The following is a 22,716-nucleotide window of genomic DNA, read 5'->3' as shown; positions in this document are numbered from 1 at the left end:
TGGTTGTTGCTTTGTTTGTTTGTTTGTTTTTGAGACAGAGTCTTGCTCTGTTGCCCAAGCTGAGTGCAGTGGCATGATCTCGACTCACTGCAACCTCTGCCTCCCAGGTTCAAGTGATTCTCCTGCCTCATCCTCCCGAGTAGCTGGGATTACAGGCACGTGCCACCGTGCCCCGCTAATTTTTGTAGTTTTTAGAAGAGACAGGGTTTCACCATGTTTGTCAGGCTGGTCTTGAACTCCTGACCTCAGGTGATCCACCCGCCTCAGCCTCCCAAAGTGCTGGGATTACAGGCATGAGCCACTGCACCCAGCCCAGTTGTTATTTTGAGAGTAGATCTCACTTTGTTGCCCAGGCTGGAGTACAGTGGTGTGATCATGTTCATGACTCACTACAGCTTGGGCTCCTGGGTTCAAGCAATCCTCCTGCCTCAGCCTCCCAAGTAGCTGGGACTACAGGCGCACACCACCACACTGAGCTAATGTTTTAAATTTTTTGTAGAGGTAGGGTCTCACCATGCCGCCCAGGTTGATGTTGAACTCCTGGCCTCAAGCAATCCTCCTTTCTTGGCCTCCCAAAGTGCTGGGATTACAGGTGTGACACACCTTGCCTGGGCAACCAAAATGTACTTTCAGTGCATTCGAACTCCTCCATACGCACAGACTCAGCTCTGGATGGCTGGATGTGAGATCAAGAGGTTAACTGGTGCCTTCCCTTCTGATCCATCTAGAGTTCTAGGCAGATGTTCGGAGGCTCCCTCTGCTCCCTCTTGCCCTGTGTTCCAAATACAAACGAACACCTTGCCTCTCCCTGCTAAGGAGTCAGGACTGGGTGGGGGGCATAGAGGCCCTGCTCAGCTGCAGGAGAGGCTGGAAACAGAGGCTGGGAGGGCCCAGCCCCGGGCCGGGGTCCCGGTTCCTGCTGCTCGGCGTGGGCTTGGGGAAGGGCTGCGCGTACGCAGATTGATCCGCCAGCTGTGATTTGTCATTTCTCCCAGGCAGGCGCTGTTTTCTCTTGGTTCAGGAGGCCCCTTCGACACCTGCTTTATTTTTCTTCCTGCGCTGACGTGACGGGAGACAGGTGTTAAACTACTTAATCACTTTAAAATTGTTTTAATTTTCTGTTTTTTATTGATCTCTCCAGCAACAATTAATCAGCTCACTGGACCAGGCAGTTAGTACATTAAAAATTGTCAGGGAGGCCGTGCATCTTGCAAAATGTCTAAAAAATATTCAGCTAGCAAATTTCCCTTTTCTTTCGCATGCAACAGTCCACAGCCCATGAAACTCCCACTCAGGAAGGGCCTCTACCTCCGGGACTCGTGTGCGGGGAGTATTCAGGCCACTGCAGGAGCTCCGGGCAGGGGCTTCCGGTAGGGCAACACTGGACGCAGGTGCCTGGCTCATCAGTCATTTGCCACCTTTCCTTCCACTTTGTTCTGTTTCTTGCACATCCGGGGTCTGCTTTCCCCAAGGACTTTGGGAGATTTTGTGGAAGGGGATTTGACGGTCTATGACTGCTCTGTGGGGCCAGGACAGAGGGTCTAGAGCAAGCGTCTCTTTCCACAAAACCTGCCAACGTCTGGCCCCCGAGCCCACAGCCAGATTTCCCCTCCCTGGGACACCAGCACTCTTGGCTTGTCCATCTGACGATGCCGAAACCACCTCCCTGGGGCAGGGGCCCCCTGTGCTGGGTACACTCCACCTGCTGGCGGGCGACGGGGTGTCATGCTGCCTCTTCCCCGGCACTCAGTGATGGGCCTGAAGCCCTTCCACAGAATGTCCTGGGCAGTGCCACCCCACACCCACCGTAACTGTCACTGGCTCCTGTGCTGCAAGCCTTCACTGCCTGTCTTTTGTCACCCCTCTGGAAAATGATTTATTAACTGCTTGACTGTACTTCTCATTCAATAAAATATGGACGGAACAACCAGAGACTTCAGCCTCACTTCTTGGGGTGAGAACTGTGTTTTCTAGTTTTTCCATGTTTGCCTAGTTTCCTATCACTTCCGAAGAGCAAGTCCCTTATTTCTTCCGGGGTGCATTAACCATCCTGCAAACTGTCCACAGGGTCTGGGTCGCCCACTGCTTCCCAGGGGCACCACCCTCGCATAGCAGTCCTTGCTCCCCTGCCCCTGTGTCCAGGCCCAGTGGGCCCCATGCAGGCAGACAACATTTCCTGCCCTCCCATGTGCTTCCCGCTCACGGGGCTCCCCGGAGAGCTAAGGTCCAGGCCCTAGAGACTCAGGGGTCCCAGTCCCTGCTGAGAAGGGCTGCCGGCTGACCCCCGCCCCCCGCCCCACATTCTGGAAAGTTGGAGGGCGTGGGCCTCGGGGACGGCATAGCCAGCCCTGGTTCTGGCCGTGGACTTATCTCCCTCGCCCCACCCGCTTGGTATTAATTGGTATATGATTGGGCCGGGACATATAATCTAGTATTGATTTTCTCTCTGGACGCCACAGCTTTATTTGCTCACATCTGCCTTGTGTTTAATTGGTGCTTTGCTCTGGAAACAGAGATCTTATCGGCCTGCTGGGTTTCTTTTCCTGGGGCACACAGGCATGCACAGTCCCAACCCTGCCTCTCCCGGAGCCTCCCACAGCCAGGCCTGCCCGGGCTTAAGGGGGCAGCAGGGAATGGCCCGGGGGGCTTGCTTTACACTTGACCTCCTGAGCTGGGGCCGATCCTTCCTGGAGTGAATGTGTGTGTGTCTGTGATGATCACTGGGGAACACTGGCTTTGGGTGGGGCCTGGGTTCATACCCGCTTCCTCCATGTATGTCTTCGTGGCTAGCCTATTTAGTTTCTCAGCACAGTAATATCTCTTCCTTGTCTGACAGAAAGGTAGAGTGGATACCTGCCCTGTAGGACTCCTGGAGATTAGCTTTCAGGCCCCACACAGCACCTGGCACTTGGTAGGTGGAACGAGCAGCAGCTCCTTTGTCATTTGCCTGGTCCCACTCAGCCCATGCAGCTCTGTCAGAGGCCTGTGAACCACAGCAACTCCATCTTGAATAGGGGCTGGGTAAAATGAGGCTGAGACCTCTGGGCTGCATTCCCAGGAAGTTAAGGCATTCTTAGTTACAGGATGAGATCGGAGGTCAGCACAAGATACAGGTCATAAAGTCCCTGCTGATAAAACAAGTTGTGGTAAGGAAGCCGGCCACATCCCACCAAAACCAAGATGGTGACGAGAATGACCTCCGGTCGTCCTTACTGTTGTACTCCCACCAGTGCCATGACGGTTTACGAATGCCATGTCAACGTCAGGGAGTTACCCTATATGGTCTAAAAGGGGAGGCATGAATAATCCATCCCTTGTTTAGCGTATCATCAAAAATAACCATAAAAACGGGCAACCGGTAGCTGTCAGGGCTGCTCTGTCCATGGAGTAGCCATTCTGTTATTCCTCTACTTTTTTTTTTTTTTTTTTTTTTGAGACAGAGTCTCACTCTGTCACCAGGCTGGGGTGCAGTGGTGTGATTTCCGCTCACTGTAACATCTGCCTCCTGGGTTCAAGCAATTCTCATGCCTCAGCCTCCTGAGTAGCTGGGATAATAGGCGCCCACCATGACACCCAGCTAATTTTTGTATTTTTAGTAGAGATGGGGTTTCACCTTTTGGCCAGGCTGGTCCTGAATTTCTGACCTCAAGTGATCCACCTGCCTCGGCCTCCCGAAGTGCTGAGATTACAGGCGTGAGCCACCGGACCTGGCCTTAATCCTCTACTTTCTTAACAAACTTGCTTTCACTTTACTCTGTAGACTCACCCTGAATTCTTTCTTGTGAGAGATCCAAGAGCCCTCTCTTGGGGTCTGGATCGGGACCTCTTTCCTGTAACCGTTCCATGTGACTGCAGGCATGGAGAGAGAGAGCCACAGGCATGTGCATTGGAAAGGTGGTATCTCCTGCTGACACCTCTGTTTGTAGGACTGGGCTGGGGGGATCATGTCCTCCTAGGGACCCACAATCCAATGTCAGCCTCTGACCCCGAGGCCCTGTGGTCGCCACCCCCCGCCGCCTTGTCTGAGGTTGAGGGCTTCTGTCCTCTGCCCCCAAGAGCTCACCCTCAGGAGGGCCTTTCCTGCCCCTGCCCTCCCAGCTCCATCACACCCCGACCCCTGCATTTTGGCTTTTTGTTTTTCCCTCGTCTGGCTGTGGTCTGGCATTGGGGCTGTCCCACCCTGCCTGGGCTTTTTGTAGTAAAGGGAAGAGAGAAAGGCCAGGGGTAAACACTGATTTCCTATTGACACAACATTAATTCTCTTGCTTGGACAGGTGAATGTGCTTTCACTAACTTTACCAAGATTAATGATACTTGTTTGCTTGCTAAGAGCGGCCTAATGAGGGGCTTTGGAACACATGCCTTCTGGGCTGGCGGAGGGAAGGAGGCTGCAGGCTGCCGGACGTGGGAGGAGAAGCAGCCTCCCCACTCTGCTTCCAACGCCACAGCTCCTCCTTGGGCGCCGGTACCTTTCCCTAGCAGCAACAGAATCAAGGAGTTATTGGATAAAGAATGTGGGCTTTTTGTGTCCTGCCCCTGGGGTTATTTCTGACAAGGAGAACTTCTCAACAGACCTGCAAATGGGGTCCCTAGTCAGTCTGCCCCTACCTCTACCCCTGCCCCTGCCCCTACCCCTGCCCCTGCCAGTCACCGGAAACTCTCCTCCCACCTGTGCAAACCAGATCCTCCCTCCATTTGTGCCCAAGGCCAAGGTCAAATGTAGGATCAGTCTTTGCTTTATGGCTCTGAAGAGTAAACAATAGCATTGGAGAGGACAAGCTGGGGCTTCTGAGGTGGGACAGCTAGCAGAGGAGCATCAGGGCCTTGACCTAAAGGGAGGGGACTCCTGGGCCTGCGAGTGATGCAGCAATAAGATTGGATCAGAGCCGTTTCTGCCTTGTGACTTTGTAGGTTCAGCACAGCTTGAATAGGGCAAGAAGAAGCCCTACAGCCTCTCTTCTCAGCAGAACAGCCGGTGGCAGATCATGAAAGCGGGTGCAGGGGTGGAGTCGCCCCAGTCGCAGGCTGTTTCAGATCCAGGGACTGCCAGGATCTCCTGAGGACCCCCTCACCAGGTGGGAGGCAGACAAGGCCATGCCACAAGCAGCCAGACACAGCAGGCCTCCACCAAACAGAAGCGCCAGCTCTCAGGCAGAGCCATGCTAGAATTGTAAGGCTGGCGTTGCTTTCTTTCCAGCACTGAGCAGCAGCAATTTAGCAAATTCTGCTAAAGCAGGGTCTCTTGAGAAAATAAATAAACACGATCTTAAACCCCAAGAGCCTACGAAGGTTTTCTTCCGTAAGACCTTCCGCGGGCATTGCGCAGCAGGATGCCTGGGCCTGTCCCTGCTCTTTCACCCTTGCCACCTTTCCGGGTCATTCGTATCTTTATCATCTGGGGAAGAAGGAAAAACTACAGAAATCAACTTAAATCATATGTGGACAACTCCATAGGGGGCAGGGAGAACCAAAACATATGGATTTAAATCAAATTGGGCTTTAAAAATCACTCTTTCCCAGGAGGGAGAGCATTAGGACACATGCCTAATGCATGCAGGGCTTAAAACCTAGATGACAGATTGATGGGTGCAGCAAACCACCATGGCACATGTATACCTATGTAACAAACCTGCGCGTTCAGCACATGTATCCCAGAACTTTAATTTTTTTTTTAAAAAATCACTTTCCGAAATGCCTCCGTCGCAAGTCCCTGGGGCACTTGTTAACCGGGTAGTTTCCTAGGCTGCCCCTCCCTTCCCCTCCCACCTCCCACTGAGTCTGAATATCCCTGCTGGCTATGGGGTCTATGTGTCTGACTAGTCTGGTCATCAGGCGGGTTGGGAAGCTGCCTACATGAACATTGCTGGCTGAGGGGTATCTGCTCCATCCAGGAATACTGGCAGCCAGCTACAAAGCAGCAGGAACCACTCCAGTAAATATGATGCTTGCTGTGAAAATGAACTGGAACACATTTGATCAGCGTGCCTTTGGTTAGAAGACTTCCTCTCATCCTCTTGTGTCCACTGTAGCTTGGAACTTCAGGCCTTTATACACCTGGGGAGTGGACACAGATCTAGATGAGAGCTGGAGGGCAGGGGTGTCAGCCCCAGACCTCACACTTACTAGAGTTCTGGCCTCAGAAAAGTCTTCTCAGCACTGCATGCCTCAGTGTTCTCATCTGCAAATCAGGAATAAAACTGGATGGCTGGTCTGAAAATTACGAAATAATGTTCAAGAATGCAATCCCTATCAAAATTCCAATGTCATTTTTCATAGAAATAAAAAAAAAAATCCTAAAATTCACATGGAACCACAAAAAATCCTGAATAGCCAAGGCAATCACGAGCAAAAAGAACAAAGCTGGAGGCATCACACTACCTGACTTCAAACCATACTACAAAGCTATAGTAATTAAAACAGCATGGTACTGGCATAAAAATAGAAGCACCAAACAATGGAACTGAGTAGAGTCCAGATCTGATCCCACACACATATGGGCAATTACTCTTTTTTTTTTTTTTTGAGACACAGTTTCACTCTGTCACCCAGGCTGAAGTGCAGTGGCACAATGTTGGCTCACCGCAACCTCCACCTCCCAGGTTCAAGCAATTCTCCTGCCTCAGTCTCCCGAGTAGCTGGGAATACAGGTGCCCACCACCATGCCCAGCTAATATTTGTATTTTTAGTAGAGACAAGACTTTGCCATGTTGGCCAGGTTGGTCTCAAACTCCTGACCTCAAGTGATCTGCCCACTTCGGCCTCCCAAAGTTCTGGGATTACAGGCGTGAGTCATTGTGCCCAGCCTGATTTTTGACAAAGATGCCAAGAACACACAATGGGGGGAGTATAACCTCTCCAATAAATGGTGTTGGGAAAACTGGATATCCACATACAGAAGAGTGAAATAAGACTCTTATCTCTCATCACATACAAAAATCAACTCACACTGAATTAAAGGCTTAAATGTAAAACCAGAAACTGTAAGACTTCTAAAAGAAAACATAAGGGAAAAACTGCACAACATTGGTCTGAACAATGGTATTTTGGCTTTGACCCCAAAAGCACAGGCAACAAAAGCAAAAATAGATAAATGGGGTCATATCAAATGAAAAAGCTTCTGCATAGCAAAGGAAATGATGACGAGAGTAAGAAGCCAACTTATAGACTGGGACAAAAAAATTGCAAATAGGCCAGGCGTGGTGGTTCACGCCTGTAATACCAGCACTTTGGGAGGCTGAGGCAAGTGGATCACCTGAGGTCAGGAGTTTGAGACCAGTCTGACCAATATGGTAAAATCCCATCTCTACTAAAAATACAAAAATTAGCCGGGCGTGGTGGCAGGTGCCTGTATTCTCAGCTACTCAGGAGGCTGAAGCAGGAGAATTGCTTGAGCCTGGGAGGCAGAGGTTGCAGTGAGCCGAGTTTGCACCACTGCACTCTGGCCTGGGTGACAGAGCAAGACTCTGTCTCAGGAAACAAAACAAAACAAAACCCCCCAAAACAAATCAAACACTTTGATAGCAAGAAAACAAACAACACAATTAAAAAATGGACACAGAACCTGAATAGACATTTCTGAAAATAAGACATACAAATGGCCAAGAGACATGAAAAAAACAATGCTCCACCTCACTAATCATTAGGGAATGCAAATTAAAACCACAATGAGCTATCGCCTCACACCTGTCAGAATGACTATTATCAAAAATACAAGTGTTATTGAGGATGTGAAGTAAAGAAAACCCTTATCTGCTCTTGGTGGGAATGTAAATTAGATTAGGTATTATGGAAAACAGCATGGAGATTCATTCCTAAAACTAAAACCAGAGCTCCCATATGATCCAGCAGTCGCCTATTAGGAAAGGAAATCAATATATCAAAGAGATACCTGCACTCCCACGTTTATTGCAGCACTATTCACAATGGCCAAGATTTGGAATCAACCTGTGTCCATCCATCATAGACGAGTAGATAAGGAAACTGTGGTATATGTCACGATGGAATATTATTCAGCCTTAAAAAAGAAGGAAATCCTGTCATTTGCGACATCATGGATGGAATTGAAGAACATTATGCTAAGTAAAATAAATCAATCACAGGACAAATACCACATGTTCTCACTCATATGTGGAGTCTCAGACAATTGAATTCACAGTAGCAGAGAGTAGAGTGATAATTACAGAGACCAGGGGTTGGGAGAGTGGGGAGATGATGGTCTCCCACACAATTAGACAAGAAAAATGAGGTTGGTTGTTTGTTCGTTTTTGAGACAGAGTCTCACTTTTGTCACCAGGCTGGAGTGCAGTGGCATGGTCTCAGCTCACTGCAACCTCCACCTCCCAGGTTCAAGCAATTCTCCTGCCTCAGCCTCCTGAGTAGCTGGGATTACAGGTGCGCACTACCACGCCCAGCTAATTTTTTGTGTTTTTAGTAAAGATGGGGTTTCACCGTGTTAGCCAGGATGGTCTCAATCTCCTAACCTCGTGATCTGCCTCCCAAAGTGCTGAGATTACAGGCGTGAGCCACCGCGCCAGGCCAGGAGTGAGGTTTTATTTGAGCTCTATTGCACAGTGTAGTGAATATAGTTAATAATAGTGTATTGTACATTTCAAAACTGCAAAGAGACTAAATTTCTATGCTCTCATCACAAAAAATGATAAGTATTTGAGGTGATGGATCTGTTAATTAGCCTAATTTAATTATTCCACTTTCTATTCATAAACATAGCATCATTTTCAACCCCCAAAATATACACAATTATAAACCATCAATTTATAATTAACATTTTAATAAAACAAAAAATAATGTACAAGACAGCCAGGCACAGTGGCTCACATCTGTAATCCCAGCATTTTGGGAGGCTGAGGCAGATAGATGACTTAAGCCCAGCAGTTCGAGACCATTCTGGGGAACATATGAGACCCTGTCTCTATAAAAAATACAAAAAATTAGCTGGGCGTGGTGGCACGCACCTGTGGTCCCAGCTACTGGAGAGGCTGAGATGGGAGGATTGCTTGAGCCCAGGAGGTAGAGGATGCAGTGAGCCATGATTGTGAAACTGTACTCCAGCCTGGGCACAGAGTAAGACTCTGTCTCAAAAAAATAATAATGTATAAGGAAGTGTCTTGAAAAACTTCAGCTTGTAATAGTGAGTATATTGTTAGTATGTTAGTGAGTTATATTAGTATGTTGTTAAAAATGGGAATTTGGTCATGGCTTTTCATATACTATATAGTCTCATTGAAATTCTATGAGTTCTTAATTTTAGGTAATGTAGACATGATGATTCTTACTGAAACACTTACCTTTATTTTAGTACTCTTTATATGTTAAAGAATATGTTTAGTAATCCTTATATGTTAAAGGATGTAATGCTTTTGGTGAGAATGATGCTGTGTGGATCGATTGTGAGTCACGTTATTGCTAGTGTACATTACTTAATGTTCTTGCTTCTTAACCACTGCCTCCCACAGGTCCCTCTGTGCCTGGTGAAGCCATTCCTCAGAGCACTAGCAGCCGCATTCCCTTCGTTTCTTGGTGCAGTCCTCTAGACTGTGAGGTCAGCAAGGTAGGGAGCTCGCCCTTGTCACTATCCCCAGCTCTAAGCACAGAGCAAGGCAAAAGGCAGACCTCAAATGTTGATTGCATAGATTTTCATTTACAGCACATATGACCTTCATTTTCTTTTAAACAGTTCAATAGCCCAGCCTTAATTCAAACAGGCCTTCTCTCCTCTCCCTTTTTATGGTGTTTTTATGGTGGTTAAGAGCGGGAGCTTCAGGGTTTGTCTTCCGGGATTAAGCTGTGTGACTTAGGACAGTTTACTTAACTTCTCCGTGCCATGTCCTGGCAAGACAGTGGGTGTAATAGTAGTGCCTATTTGATATGGATTTTTGAAAATTACACGAGCTAAGTAAAGCACCTAGAATGGTGTCTAGCACATAGTGAATGTTTAATAAATGTCTGCAGAAAGTAGCAGCAGGAGTGGGGCAGGCTTGGCTGTTCCGTTGCAGTGTGGTGAGGGCACAAAGCATGTGCTTTGGAGTGGAGCTGAATCACCACTGAGAAGCCATGGGCCTGGGGCACTCCAGTGAACCTGCCTGCTTCAGCTTCTTCATCTGGAAAATGGGGGTGTTAATCATGCACAGCTGTTGGAGGATAAAAGCGTGAATGTGAGGCATTTATTAATAGAAATATCCCATTTCTTTTTTCTTTCTTTTTCTTTTTTTTTTTTTTTTTTTTTTTTTAGATGGAGTCTCGCTCTGTCCCCCAGAATGGAGTGAAGTGGTACGATCTCAGCTCACTGCAACCTCCACCCCCCGGTTCAAGTGATTCTCCTGCCTCAGCCTTCCCAGTAGCTGGGATTACAGGTGCTCGCCACCACGCCCAGCTAATTTTTGTAATTTTAGTAGAGATGGGATTTCGCCATGTTGGCTAGGCTGTTCTCAAACTCCTGACCTCAGGTGATCCACCCACCTCGGCCTCCCAAAATTCTGGGATTACAGGCGTGAGCCACCGCACCCAGTCGAGCCCATTTCTTAGAAGGTGCTGGAGTCTCCCCTGCACCTGGGCCTCCTGCATTATAGGGAACACACAAGCACCTCTTCAGCAGCCTGGTCTGAGGCCAGATGGGTCCTGTCAGAGCTCCAGGCCCTGGGGACAAGATGACCACAGGGAACCTCTTAGCCTCGTTCCCAGGACCTCTGCCTTGGGATGATGGGAAATCCTTTCAAGCAGAAGCCTGTATTAGATTCCTCCATAAACTCCCAGCCCAATCTCAGAACCAAGCTGAAATGATGTGATCCAACAGTGATTACAGGATTTGTATGTATTTGGTACCATTTTGTTTATCTGCACGTTATCAAGGGTGAATGAATTGTTCTAAGCAAGATAATGTTCCAATGAAAATCTTCTAGAATATTATGCTGTCCTGGCCATTTGAAGCAGAAGATTAAAAAAACAAACAAACAAACAAACAAACAAACAAAAAAAACAAAAAAAAAAAACAACAAAAAAAAACAGAGCTAATCTCAATTACTGTGGAGCCTCATTCTAAACAGGAGCCCTGTGATGTCCTCTGACTTTGGATTGGGTTTTCAGTGCTATCAGAGGCTGAACTCCTGGGCTTCCTCCTTCTGCCTCCTTCAGCCTCTGCTAGTGGTTTGCTTCCCTGTGTCTTCACTGATGGGACCCTCGGAGTCTAGTCTTGCACCTGTTGAATCTCCTGGCCTTACCTGGGAGAGCATTGCATGGACTCTATGGCAGCTGCCCTCTGGTCCTCAGAAGCTTTTCCTTATTCTGCTCACAGTCGAGTTCCAGCTGTGTTGCCCATGCTCATCTGCGCATACCTATCTGTACTTGTTTAACGATTTTTTCATTGAGCCTCCAATTTGGGCCAGTGTCTTAGTCCATTTGCATTGCTATAAAGACATACCTTAAGGTGGGGTAATTTATAAAGAAAAGAGGTTTCTTTTCTTTTCTTTTCTTTTGAGATGGAGTCTCACTCTGTCACCCAGGCTGACATGCAGTGGCACAATCTCAGCTTGCTGCAACCTTCGCCTCCCGGGTTCAAGCAGTTCTCCCTGCCTCAGCCCCCTGATAGCTGGGATTACAGGTGCCCACCACCACACTCAGCTAATTTTTGTATTTTTTAGTAAAGGCAGGGTTTTGCCATGTTGGTCAGGCTGGTCTCGAACTCCTGACCTCAGATGATCTGCCCACCTTGGCTTCCCAAAATGCTGGGATTGAAGGTGTGAGCCACCGCACCTGGCCAAGAAAAGAGATTTCTTTGGCTCATTATTCTGCTGGCTGGGAGACTGAGCATCTGGTGAGGGCGTCCACCCCTACGACTCAAACACCTCCCATTAGGTTGGGGATCACGTCTCAACATTGGAGATGGCGGGGACAAATATCCAAACGATAGCATCCAGGCACTGTGTCTGAGAAGAGGGGTGCTGTCCACACATGTGCACACAGACATGTCTGCTCTGGATCTCCTCACACCAGCAGGGAATTTGTTGAAATGCAGATTCTGATTCAGGAGGTCTGAAATAAGGCCCGAAACACCACATTTCTAAAATTTCCCAAGGGAGGCTGCTGCTTCTGTGCATGGACCACTTCTTTGCATAGTGAGGTTTATAGCAGGTGCACAGACTCAAACACCTGCCTGAGCCAGACAGGTGATGTTGCTGTGGAACCCAGGTGTGGGACGTGGGAAATGGTGGGTCACTCACTGGGCCAGGCTCGTCCTGCCTAGAGGCAAGCTACAGTTTCTTTCTTTGTTTTTTGAGACAGGGTCTTGCTCTGTCACCCAAGCTGGGGTGCAGGGGTGCGACCTTGGCTCACTGCAACCTCTGCCTCCCAGGTTTAAGTGATTCTCCTGCCTCAACCTCCCAAGTAGCTGGGATTACAGATGTGTGCTACCATGCCTGGCTAATTTTTGTATTTTTGGTAGAGACAGGGTTTCGCTATGCTGGCCAAGCTGATCTCGACCTCCTGACCTCAGGTGATCCATCCGCCTCGGCCTCCCAAAGTGCTGGGATTATAGGCATGAGCCACCACACCTGGCAAGCTACGGTTTCTATAAAAGTACTGTTCCATGAACAAACACATCTGCATGCTGAATTCAGCCCTGGGCACCTTGTTCAGACCCCTACTCTAGAGTTCAGATCTCAGGGGCTTGCAGATAAACTAATCTGGTCACTCATTGAGTCCTTCCGTAGCTTCCCAGCTAGTAGTTGACTTGCCAGGACTGTTACAGGAGTGGGTAGCTGTGATTTTGGACCAGCTTGTCCCATTGTTGAGAAGACCAGATTAGAACTGGCTCTGCCGCTTACTGGTGGCGTGAATTTGAGAGGAAGGAGAGAGTGTGAGTGTGCCAATGTTTAAGTGCCTGCACCATTCTATGCTTTGTGCATGATTCCATTTGAATCGTCTCATCTGTCTTGCAGAAGTGGTTCATCTCCTTCATTTTACAGGTGAGAACAGTGGAGTTGAAGAGCTTAACTAACCAGTCCTGGCAGCCCAGTTACTACTTTGTGAAGTGGGGATTCAAACTCAGGACTGCCAGCCTTATCTTAGTCCATCTGTGGCATTTTAGCAGAATATCTGAGACTGGGTAATTTACAAATGATAGACATTTATTTCTCACAGTTCTGGAGGTTGGGAAGTCCAAAATCAAGGTGCTGGTAGGTTCAGTGTCTGGCAAGGGCCTGGTCTGTGCTTCCAAGGTGGTGACTTGAATGCTATGTCTTCACATGGTGGAAGGAATGGAAGAGCAAAAAGGGTCGAACTAACTTCCTCAAGCCCTTTTATAAGGGCAGGAATCCGATCCATGAGGATGAAGCCCTGATGGCCTTATCACCTCACAAAGGCCCTACCTTTCAATACTATCACCTTGGGAGTTAAGTTTTGACATGTAAATTTTGGAGGGGACACCGACACTCACACCAAAGCCCTCTCTGAATAATACAGGGCTACTATTTACTGTGTATGCCAGGCCCATGCGTTAGTTCTAATAGCACAGAAACCTTGCAAGGTGTGGAATTATTCCCATTTTACAGATGAGTAAACTGAGGTTCAGAGGTTAAGTAACTGGCCCAATGATACGAAGAGTGGTGGAGCTGTGGTTTAAGCCCCTATCTAACTGACTCCATTCCCCTAACCCATGCTGCAGGGACAGCCAGTTTCAGGGGTCAAAACCTAGGGGTGACCTGAGGATGAGGAGGGGTTACCAGAAGTGGGACTTCAGCACCTTGTCGCCTTTTTTTTTTTTTTTTTTTTTTGAGATGGAGTCTTGCCCTGTTGCCCAGGCTGGAGTGCAGTGGAGTCATCTCGGCTCACTGCAACCTCCGCCTCCTGGGTTCAAGCGATTCTCCTGCCTCAGCCTCCCCAGTAGCTGGGATTATAGGTGCCCACCATCATGCCCAGCTAATTTTTGTATTTTTAGTAGAGAGAGGTTTCACCATGTTGCCCAGGCCGGTCTCCAACTCCTGATCTCAGGTGATCTGCCCACCTTGGCCTCCTAAAGTGCTGGGATTATAGGCGTGAGCCACCGCACCTGGCCTCTTTGTCTTCTTTCTGATTGTTACAATCAGCATATGGCCACTGTGAGCCTGGTAAGGCATGGACATCCATCCACCCTCACCCCCCAACCTGCTGAAGACATATCCCGGGTCCTGCTGATAGCGGAAGCCACAAAGATGACGGCTATGGCAGAATCAGTCCCTACTTGGTGTAGCCCATGGAGCCACCTGTCAGAGCAGACGCCACAGCTGTCATGGACATGGGACTTAATTTCTTTCCTTTTGTCTCTGAAAAGTTTGTAATGTGGTAAGAGAGGAGCTGCAGGGAGCATGCATTTCCAAAGTTCTGTTGCTTTTTGTATGTTTGTTAATTCAACCCAGAATATACAAGAAGTTCTATTTATGAGCAGGGATAAAAGTGGAGCCTATGGCTTATGATTTCTTTTTCTTTTTCTTTTCTTTTTTTGAGACAGTTTCACTCTGTCACCCAGGCTGGAGTGCAGTGGTGCAATCTTAGCTCACTGCAACCTCCACCTCCCAGGTTCAAGGGATTCTCCCACCTCAACCTCCTGAGTAGCTGGGACTACAAGCACTCACCACCACACCCAGCTAATTTTTGTATTTTTAGTAGAGACAAGGTTTCACCATGTTGGCTAGGCTGGTCTTGAACTCCTGGCCTCAAGTGATCTACCCGTCTCAGCCTCCCAAAGTACTGGGATTACAGGTGTGAGCCACCACACCTGGCCGGCTTATGATTTCTTTATGATGGATGAAGTGAAATAGCCTTGTGTTCTCCCAAGTAATACACACACACGTGTGCACACACAGGCATGCACATGCATTCACACGTGTGTATATCTGCAGAGGGCCAGACTTATCTCGAATCACCCTTGGGAATCTGGATCATCCACCTTTGAGTTTTCTCCTCCTTTGAACTCCAAATCTAGTCTTTTGAATATGCTTCAGCATGATCGTTAGGGAAATGAGAGGCAGTGCCTCTCCTGTGCTTGGCCTTATGTCCAGGCAGTACCTGAAAGGCAGCGTAGAGTTAGAAGAAACGGCCTGGAAAGCTGGAGTCTTTTAGCTAAAGGTTCCAGTGGCAGGTGACCCAGAACTTTGAGGTCGAAGGAGGTCTTGTTTAGATCAGCAAATGTCTCCTGGGAAAAACTTTCCCCAGGCTTGATTTCATATTGCCCCCAAACGACTTGAATCAGACATGCCGGAATTACAGCTACAATAGAGCAGTTAAGATTACAGCATGCTTCAGAAAAAGATAAGTAAACACAGTTTTTATGTCACTGGCATCTTCCTCCATACCTGCTTGGTGACTTCACACCTGGGCTATGTGATAGCCTTTTCCTGCCTGCAGCACTCAGTGAATCGCGAGCCTCCCAGGGACACAGAGACTTTTCTTCTTTGAAGCCTGTGCTGAATTCTAGGGTCCTCTCCTGCTGTAGCCACTGTAGGACCCACTCAGGACACCCGTGACAGAGCACAGCTTCTCAGTGTGCACACAGAGATTGTGCTCAATTCCCTTCTTTTCTCCTTTCCGCTTTCCAAGGGAAGAGACTGACACCTGAGCTTGGGCATCTTCACAGATGGAGGGTGGAAGTTTGCACACATTCTGCATTTTCTGGTCATGTTCCCCACTGTCCTCCAGTTCCACTAAGGGTCTTAGGAAAGGTGGGTGCGCCACTTTTCTGAGATGCTCCTAGCTAGGGTCTTCCTCCACCCTCATCCCCTCTCAGGCTGGTTCCAGAGCCAGGTTCACCTGTCCTGGGGGTCCAAGGATGGACGATGGACTTCTTGGGAGAGCAAAGGGGTCAAGCCTAGTTGCATAGATTGTTGAAGTTGGAGGGCCTTAAACTACTTTTGGTTCTAGCCTCTCATTTGACAGAAAAGGCTTTGAAGGGTGCCCTTCACAACCCAAGGAAGTGGCTGAAAGGGCCTTGGGATCTACTCTGAGGTTGCCTCTTCCCACTTCTGTGACTTGGTTTAGGAACTTTCTGAGATTTGGTTTTCTCCTCCATGCATTGAAGATGATACCTACTGCCTAGTTTTCTTGTGGGGTCAGTGATAATCCAGACATTCTACAGGGGAGAAATTAGCAGGTGTTCTGTTAAAGTTAGCTCTTCTAGTCTCTCCCTCCTTATTTTTCTTATGATACCCAATTCTCCACACAGATCATTTTCCCCACTAGGCTATAAATTCCTGGAGATCAGGGACCCCATAAAATTCATCTTGGGTTTCTCAGCACCTGGGGACAGTGTCTGGCATCTACCAGTGAGGTTTCAAATAACCTGTGTTGTGCAACCTGTCAGAGCACGAATGTCCCCAGGAGACTAGACAACGGCCCTCGGGGAAGTCTCCACAGCTGGCAAGTCTGGGACCTCACAGCCAGTTTCCTGCCGTTCGTTCCTTTCACAGAAGTACAGGAGCCATAAAGTTCATGGGACTTTTATTTTTACTGTTTATTTTTTGAAAGCTAACAAGGATGGGCAAATGCTCAGTCCCTTCTGGGCTGCATTCCTCTACCACCAGTCCCCACCCACCTCCCCCAGCCCACCCCCTACCTGCCAGCAGCTCAGATCACCTGGGTGAAAAATACCACTCTGTTGGCCAGCGTCCCTGTCAGCACCAGCTCCAGTGCCACACCGCAAGATTGTCCGAGGAAAGGAAGGGCTATGATTCCCAGCAGGCCGTGGTTCAGCCCCTCCCTGGCATCCTTCACCCAGCTGGAGGGGCTCTCCTTCTCCTTTCCTGCCTTGTTGGAGGGGTGCTGTTCCCAGCCCTTCCTTTCCTCCCCAGATGGGATGCTCCTTCTCTCTGGGTGGGCCTGTCCTTATATCAGCACCAAATGATGCCCAGGTGGGCAGCCCTTGGGCACACCGTCCCCGCCTCACCTCTCCCTGCATCGTCCCCTTTTCCCGGTTGTCAGGGATTTTCCGTGTCTTCCGGTCTCAGAGGTATTGACCCTGAGGGTGAATCGGAGAAAGGAGGCCAAGGGGATTTCCGCAGCTCAGGGGCCATCATTCTGGAGTGTCAGGGGCGTTTATTCTTCACTGAGATGTCCCACTTGCCCTCCTGGAGGCAGATTCCTGCAGCCTGGGTTAGGTGCTCAGCTCTGGCCCCTCCAGTGGGATCCTTCCTGTGCACAGATCTGAGGAGTGCACCTGGCCACTCACCTGTCTTTTCTTCTGCAGCCAGCAGCTGGCTTGGGGCCCAAGACTCTGGTCTTCTGACTCCCCAGCCAGCTGCCTCCCTTCCTGGGATGTCCTGCCCCCCACCCCCACAAAAGTTGGATCACAGTGGCATGTCTGGGACCCCACAGCCAGTTTTCTGGCTGCAGAGCCTGGTCATTTTAGTCCTCTGTCCACTTGTGAATCTGCACAAGTGGCAGGCGAAGCCCGCGGAGGTGCAAGGGGCAGCGGCATCCCGGTCTCAGGAGTGCTGTGCCTCCCTCCTCGCCTCCTCCTCCCTTAGCTAGGATGCCTGTCCCCTTTCCCTCCTTTTCTCCTCCTCTCCCGCCTCCCCTCCTCTTCTTCCGCCTCCTCCCCTGCACCTGCCACTCCTCCTCCACCTTCTCCACGCGCCTCTCATCAGAAGGCTCAGTCCCTGCGCCCCCAGCAGCGTGGGGAAGGGGAGGGGAAGGTAGGCTCCTCGGCGTTCCCCCGCGGGCTGCAGCCAGGATCCCGGGCCTGGACGGCGGGCGTCAGACGCTGTGCGCTCCCAGGCTGAGCACCGAGAAGGCGGCGCGGTGCTTGCGCAGCAGCAGGCGGATCTTCTCGTCGTCCGAGTCAGGGTCCAGCGGCTTGTTGTACTCGTCGTCCTCGTTCTCCGAGGGTGCGCGGTCCCCGCCTGCGCCCGCGCCCGCGCCGCCCGGGGCCCGGGGCGTGGAGGACGAGGGTTCCAGGGCGCTCTTCTTCCGCCACTTGGTCCTGCGGTTCTGGAACCACACCTGCGATGAGAAAGACTGTGAAGGGCACAGGGCCACAGCGCGCACGGGACGCGGGAACAGCCACCCTGCTACAGCTAAACAAATGGTTCAACAACCAAGTGACTGTCACATTCACGTTTCTGTTGGGGAAGGACAATAAAATTTAAAAACGTGAGCGCAAGAGCCCTCCCCTCCCCTCCCTCAACTCCCCCGTGTTGCCGCCGCCGCCGCCGCCGCCGCCGCCGCCTCCTCCTCCGCCTCCTCCTCCTCCTCCTCCTCCTCCTCCTTTTCCTCTTCCTCTTCCGCCTGGGTTCTAGGTGGAAGATGCGGAGTGCGGGGGTGGAAGGCTTAGCCCTGGTACTCGTTGGAAGGTGCTTATGAGCAGTCCCTCCTCTGGGCTTCATAGACCCTCACCCTACTTCATAAATAATTGTTCCCCTGGTTAGAAAAGTAACGTTGGTCCATTCCTTGGGATAGTTGAAGAGTGCAGGAATGCACCTCAGAAGCAGAAAGACGTGCAGGGGAGTCTGCCTCTTCCCCCCAGCTCTCGCCCCAGGGCAGTTGAGCTGCTGATGAGGAGGGCTTAGCGGGTGGGAGCTCGGAGGCCCCAGGGCCCTGAGCAAAGCCCAGACCCAGGTGCCAGCTGCCCGTGCTGCATCCTTAGGCCCGTCGCCGAGTCACTGAGCCAGCAGTTCCTGCACAGTTCCGAGCTTTCTTGAGCTTCGGTGCCCCGACTCAAAGTCCCAAGAGAGATCTAGCATCAAAATGGGGAAAGTTGCCCCCAGACTCTGAGGCGGTAGAAACAGGTTTCCCCAGGTCTATTTAGGGGACATTTGGGGCCCCTGCGTGTGGAGTGGGAGAGCCTGGGTTCACCTTCCCTAGCCCTGGCATGGGCGACAAGGCTCCATGCCCCTGATAGCCCATCTGATCCTGCTTAGTAGGAGAAGGCGTTGTCTTCATCTTAAAGATTGGTAAACTGAGGTCAGCTCCTTTTGCTCCAGGCATCAAGCATGAATCTGGGCCAGAGGCTGCCGACAGTGCTTGGAATTTTTGGCCAAATACAGGGGGGAGAGGGAAAGCCTGAGGTTGGAGTCCCCCCACATCTGGGGTTGAATCCCAGCTCTGCCAGCTCTCCCAGCTCTCTGAGGCGGGAGACACTGATCTTCATCTGCGAAATGGGTAATAATACCGTCTCCCCGGCTTGCTGAGATGATGAAATGAGGTGCCGCACATAAGGCTCTGAGAATGGGGCTCAGTGGATGATTGCCTTTTCCTGGCTATGGTTAATTATCACAGGCTCCAGGGTTAGACAGGCACTGCCCAGACACCAGTACAGCTGTGCTCTGGGGGGCTGCGTTGTGTGGCCACCTCTCTCCAGCGAAGTGCCGTCCTGTCCAGCAGGCTCCTCCCTGCAGGGCAGGCGCCACCTCCCGCACAGACTTACCTTGACCTGCGATTCAGTCATGCCCAGGGAGTATGCCAGCCGTGCCCTCTCAGGGCCAGCCAAGTACTTGGTCTGCTCAAAGGTTTTCTCCAGGGCAAAGATCTGGTGCCCGGTGAAGGTGGGCCGGGTGTGCTTCTTCTTGTGTATGCTGTCACTTAGGGGATCTGGGGCTGGCAGGAGGAAGGAAGTGTGGGGTTAGTAGAGTAAGTGGGGACCCTGAGGCTAGGCACCACTGTCAGGGCAACAACCATGCCTGTCCTCTCCTTCCTGCACAGGTTGCCAGGACACCAAGATTCCTTTCCCCTGACCAGCATTCTTGATATTGGAGGACAGTGACTGTGACCTCTGCCCTGCCTGGGTGGACAGGGCTCCAAGAGGGCAGCTATCCTAGGGTAAGGGGACTGAGGGGCAGCAGAGCCTCATGCCTCTCTGTCTAAATTTCTCAATACTCGCTGATGTTGCCTTCTGAGGGGCAACAGGAGTTCCTTCTCTGTCCCAGAGATGTCCCTTCAGGTCACCCTTCTCCTATAATTAGGCACCGGGGCCTGTGAATTCCCTCCACCCCTGGCTTCTGCCAACTTCCTTGCTCTTGAGACCCTACTTCCCAGGTCTCCAGGAAACCAGGGAGGGGGAACCCCAAGCCCCAAGCTGCTACTTCCCCATGTCACCAGGCCTGGAAGTTATGTGGCCTAAACCACCCTGGAGAGCCTGGAACAGAGGCCAGAGACCTCCAGCCTGGCCAGGGCAGCCGGCTTGAGAAGGAGTCGTGGAAAGTGGGCTCAGGGGAGTCAGAATTCCCATGTGTCAGGCCTTGTTCTGTGCAGTCTGACAGCTCAAGTTACAGGTGAGGAAACTGAGGCACAGAGAGAGGAAGGGCCCTCCTAAGAGATCATCTTCAAGTCTGTCTGCCTTTGCCTTCATTAGCCACTGACTTTCTTGGCTATGTCCCTGTGTGTGTACCTGCATTCAGGACTGAAGAGGTAGTGTGTGGGATGTGGACAGGGGAGGGGGAGATGGAGGGAAGAGAGAGCCAGCTGAGGCTTAAAGCGCCCCCGAAGCCAAGCCTAAAACAGGATCCGAGAGAGGAGGCCTTCACCTCAAGGGGCACAGGGATGGGTGGCAGCCCATGGAGGGGTGGCTGTCAGGCAGTGTGCCTGGCAAGGCAGAGTAGCAAATGGGGGGACAGATGTGCTTTTGGGGATTCCTAGGTTGGCCCCAAGCCCCTATTGGCGTGGGGGAGCCCAGATATGAGACAGAAGTGGAGGCCCCTGCCTGACGTGGGCAGGGCTTCAGTGGCACAGGGAAGGTTCCAAAAACTCTCACCTCCCTGCCTCCCAGCGGAGCCTCACCTGCCCGGGCACGCCCTGCCACCTCCTCCAGTAACCCTGAATGGCATCACAGGCCCACCCTCTGAAAACCTTGGCTGAGGGATGGGTGGGCTGAGAAGAGGCCCCCTGCTTCCCCACAGCCAGGACCAAATTCAGCTGGGCTCAGCAGCAACTCCCGGAGACAGGCTACTTGGTGCGGCTGCTGTTGCTAGAAACCAGAGGATGTGGTGGGCATCAGTCCCCTGGCTCAAAGGCTGGACCTGGATGGGGTCAGGGTGTGTTCTGCACCCCTGAGTGATGCCAGGGCTGTCTGGGAAGGTAAGCTGGCATGTCTTCCTCACAGGGTAGCATTTGCCTGCTTTGGGTGAAGAAGTGGATGCATGCACCCTGGGCTGCAGAAGCGAGCTGGGCTGCCTGCTGGACCCTGCAGGTGTGGGCTATGGGGCCTTCTCTAGATCTGGAACTGCCGGGGGCCCTAGGAGGGCAGCTAAGGGGGCAGCAGGTGAGGGGGGGTGGCTCAGACACCTGTGTCCAAGCACTGCTGGATGGGAAGGAAGAGCGGGTGGAACTCAGCCTGCACTGAGCTGAGGCCACGAGTCCAGCGATTAATGGTGGCTGGGGGAGAAGGCAGTGGTGTGGGGTGCCCGGGAGGAGGCCCCTCCTCGTTCTCTGCCCCTCGGGGCCTGGTGGGTGCCGGTAAGTGGCTGGGGAGGCCCCGTACTCACTGTTGCTGCACTGCCGACTGCCTCGCCAGTCCTGGCCGGTGTCCGCCCAGCAGTTCCGGGTCCGGGTGGGGTACTCGTTTCCAGCCTTGGAAAAATTTCCTACCTGGGGGCTGTAGTAGACCCCCTGCGAGCTGAGCCCCCCGAAGCCTGCCACGTGGGAGTAGCCGGAGAGGAGGCTGCTGTTCGGTGCAGCCACGGGCCTGCTCAGGATGTCCGTGATCCCGTGGGGGGTCCCCGCGGCCAGCTGGGGGCCCAGCCCCGTGGGGCTGAGCTTGTAGAAGGAGTTCTGCACTGAGTACTGGCACACAGGGGCCTTCATCTCCGGAAACTGAGCCAGCGGCGTGTTGTTCAGCAGGAAGGTCCCCTGCAGGTTGGACTCCATGATCTCCCAGTCAGGACAGGGAAGGCTTCTCCAGGCCCCTAAAACCCAAGAGCCCACACTCTAGCCCCAAATCTCATGGCAGGCCTGGAGGGTCAGGACCAACTCTGAGCCCCTGACTGCCTCCCACCTAAGGCCTCGGCCAGGCCCTGGCCCAGGCACCGGCACCCGGTCAGCTGCTCGGAAGTCAGGTGCTCGGGGCAGGTGGGAGGCCTCCCCGGGGCTCCTGGCCTCTCTCCTTGCCCTGGCTGGACTGGGTGGCCCCCTACGCCTCAGCTCAGACCCCCTTTCTGCCTCTGAGTCTGGGGACCCTACATGAGAAGTTTTAAGTTCAGAGAAGGAACATTTCCCTGATAAAGATACGGCCCATTAGAATACAGGCCCGAGACTGGCTGAGCCGCCGGAGCCGCGCCACCATTGGTCGGGGCACACACGGGCCTCACATTGGCTTTTCCTAGACAAATTGCACTTTGAAAGATTGACTGTAAAATCAGCCAGGGTGTGTGTGTGTGTGTGTGTGTGTGTGTGTGTGTGTGTGCGTGCGCGTGTGTGTGAGAAAGACAGAGAGCGAATTAGCTCTAGAAGCCCTGCTCATCGCCAGAGGGTCCATCTGCTCCCCGCAAGTCTAGCATCTAGGAAAAGGTGAATGTCTTGGGGGCCCCGGGAGGCTCCCAAGCAGCTGTTTCCCTGGGGGAGATGAGGCTGAACTCCGAGGCCACTGTCCGGGAGCTGCGCCGGCCCCTTTATGTGCAGATGTCCAAGCTCCACAGGAGAACACAGGCTCTTCCTTCTGTTCCTCATGGGGGGATGGGGTAAGTGGCTTAAGATTGGGTAAGTGTGGGGATGGGGTAAGAGGCCGAGTGGCATTGCTTTCTGGGG

At 51.6% G+C, this 22,716-nt stretch overlaps 1 protein-coding gene across 1 annotated transcript; it reads right to left on the bottom strand.

Moving 5' to 3' along the window:
• Positions 1 to 16,465: 16,465 nt before the first annotated feature.
• Positions 16,466 to 22,224, bottom strand: LOC105476536 (NK6 homeobox 3). Its single transcript, XM_071067515.1, has 3 exons — positions 21,459 to 22,224; positions 19,406 to 19,575; positions 16,466 to 17,982 (listed from the first exon to the last, which is right to left on the bottom strand). Exons 1-3 carry the CDS (start codon positions 21,838 to 21,840, stop codon positions 17,737 to 17,739), a joined length of 798 nt encoding a protein of 265 aa, XP_070923616.1. The 5' UTR covers positions 21,841 to 22,224; the 3' UTR covers positions 16,466 to 17,736.
• Positions 22,225 to 22,716: the final 492 nt, after the last annotated feature.

This window comes from Macaca nemestrina, chromosome 8 (genome assembly GCF_043159975.1).
Source record: "Macaca nemestrina isolate mMacNem1 chromosome 8, mMacNem.hap1, whole genome shotgun sequence".
Taxonomy (NCBI): Eukaryota; Metazoa; Chordata; class Mammalia; order Primates; family Cercopithecidae; genus Macaca; species Macaca nemestrina.
This window is presented reverse-complemented; position numbering and strand designations above follow the sequence as displayed.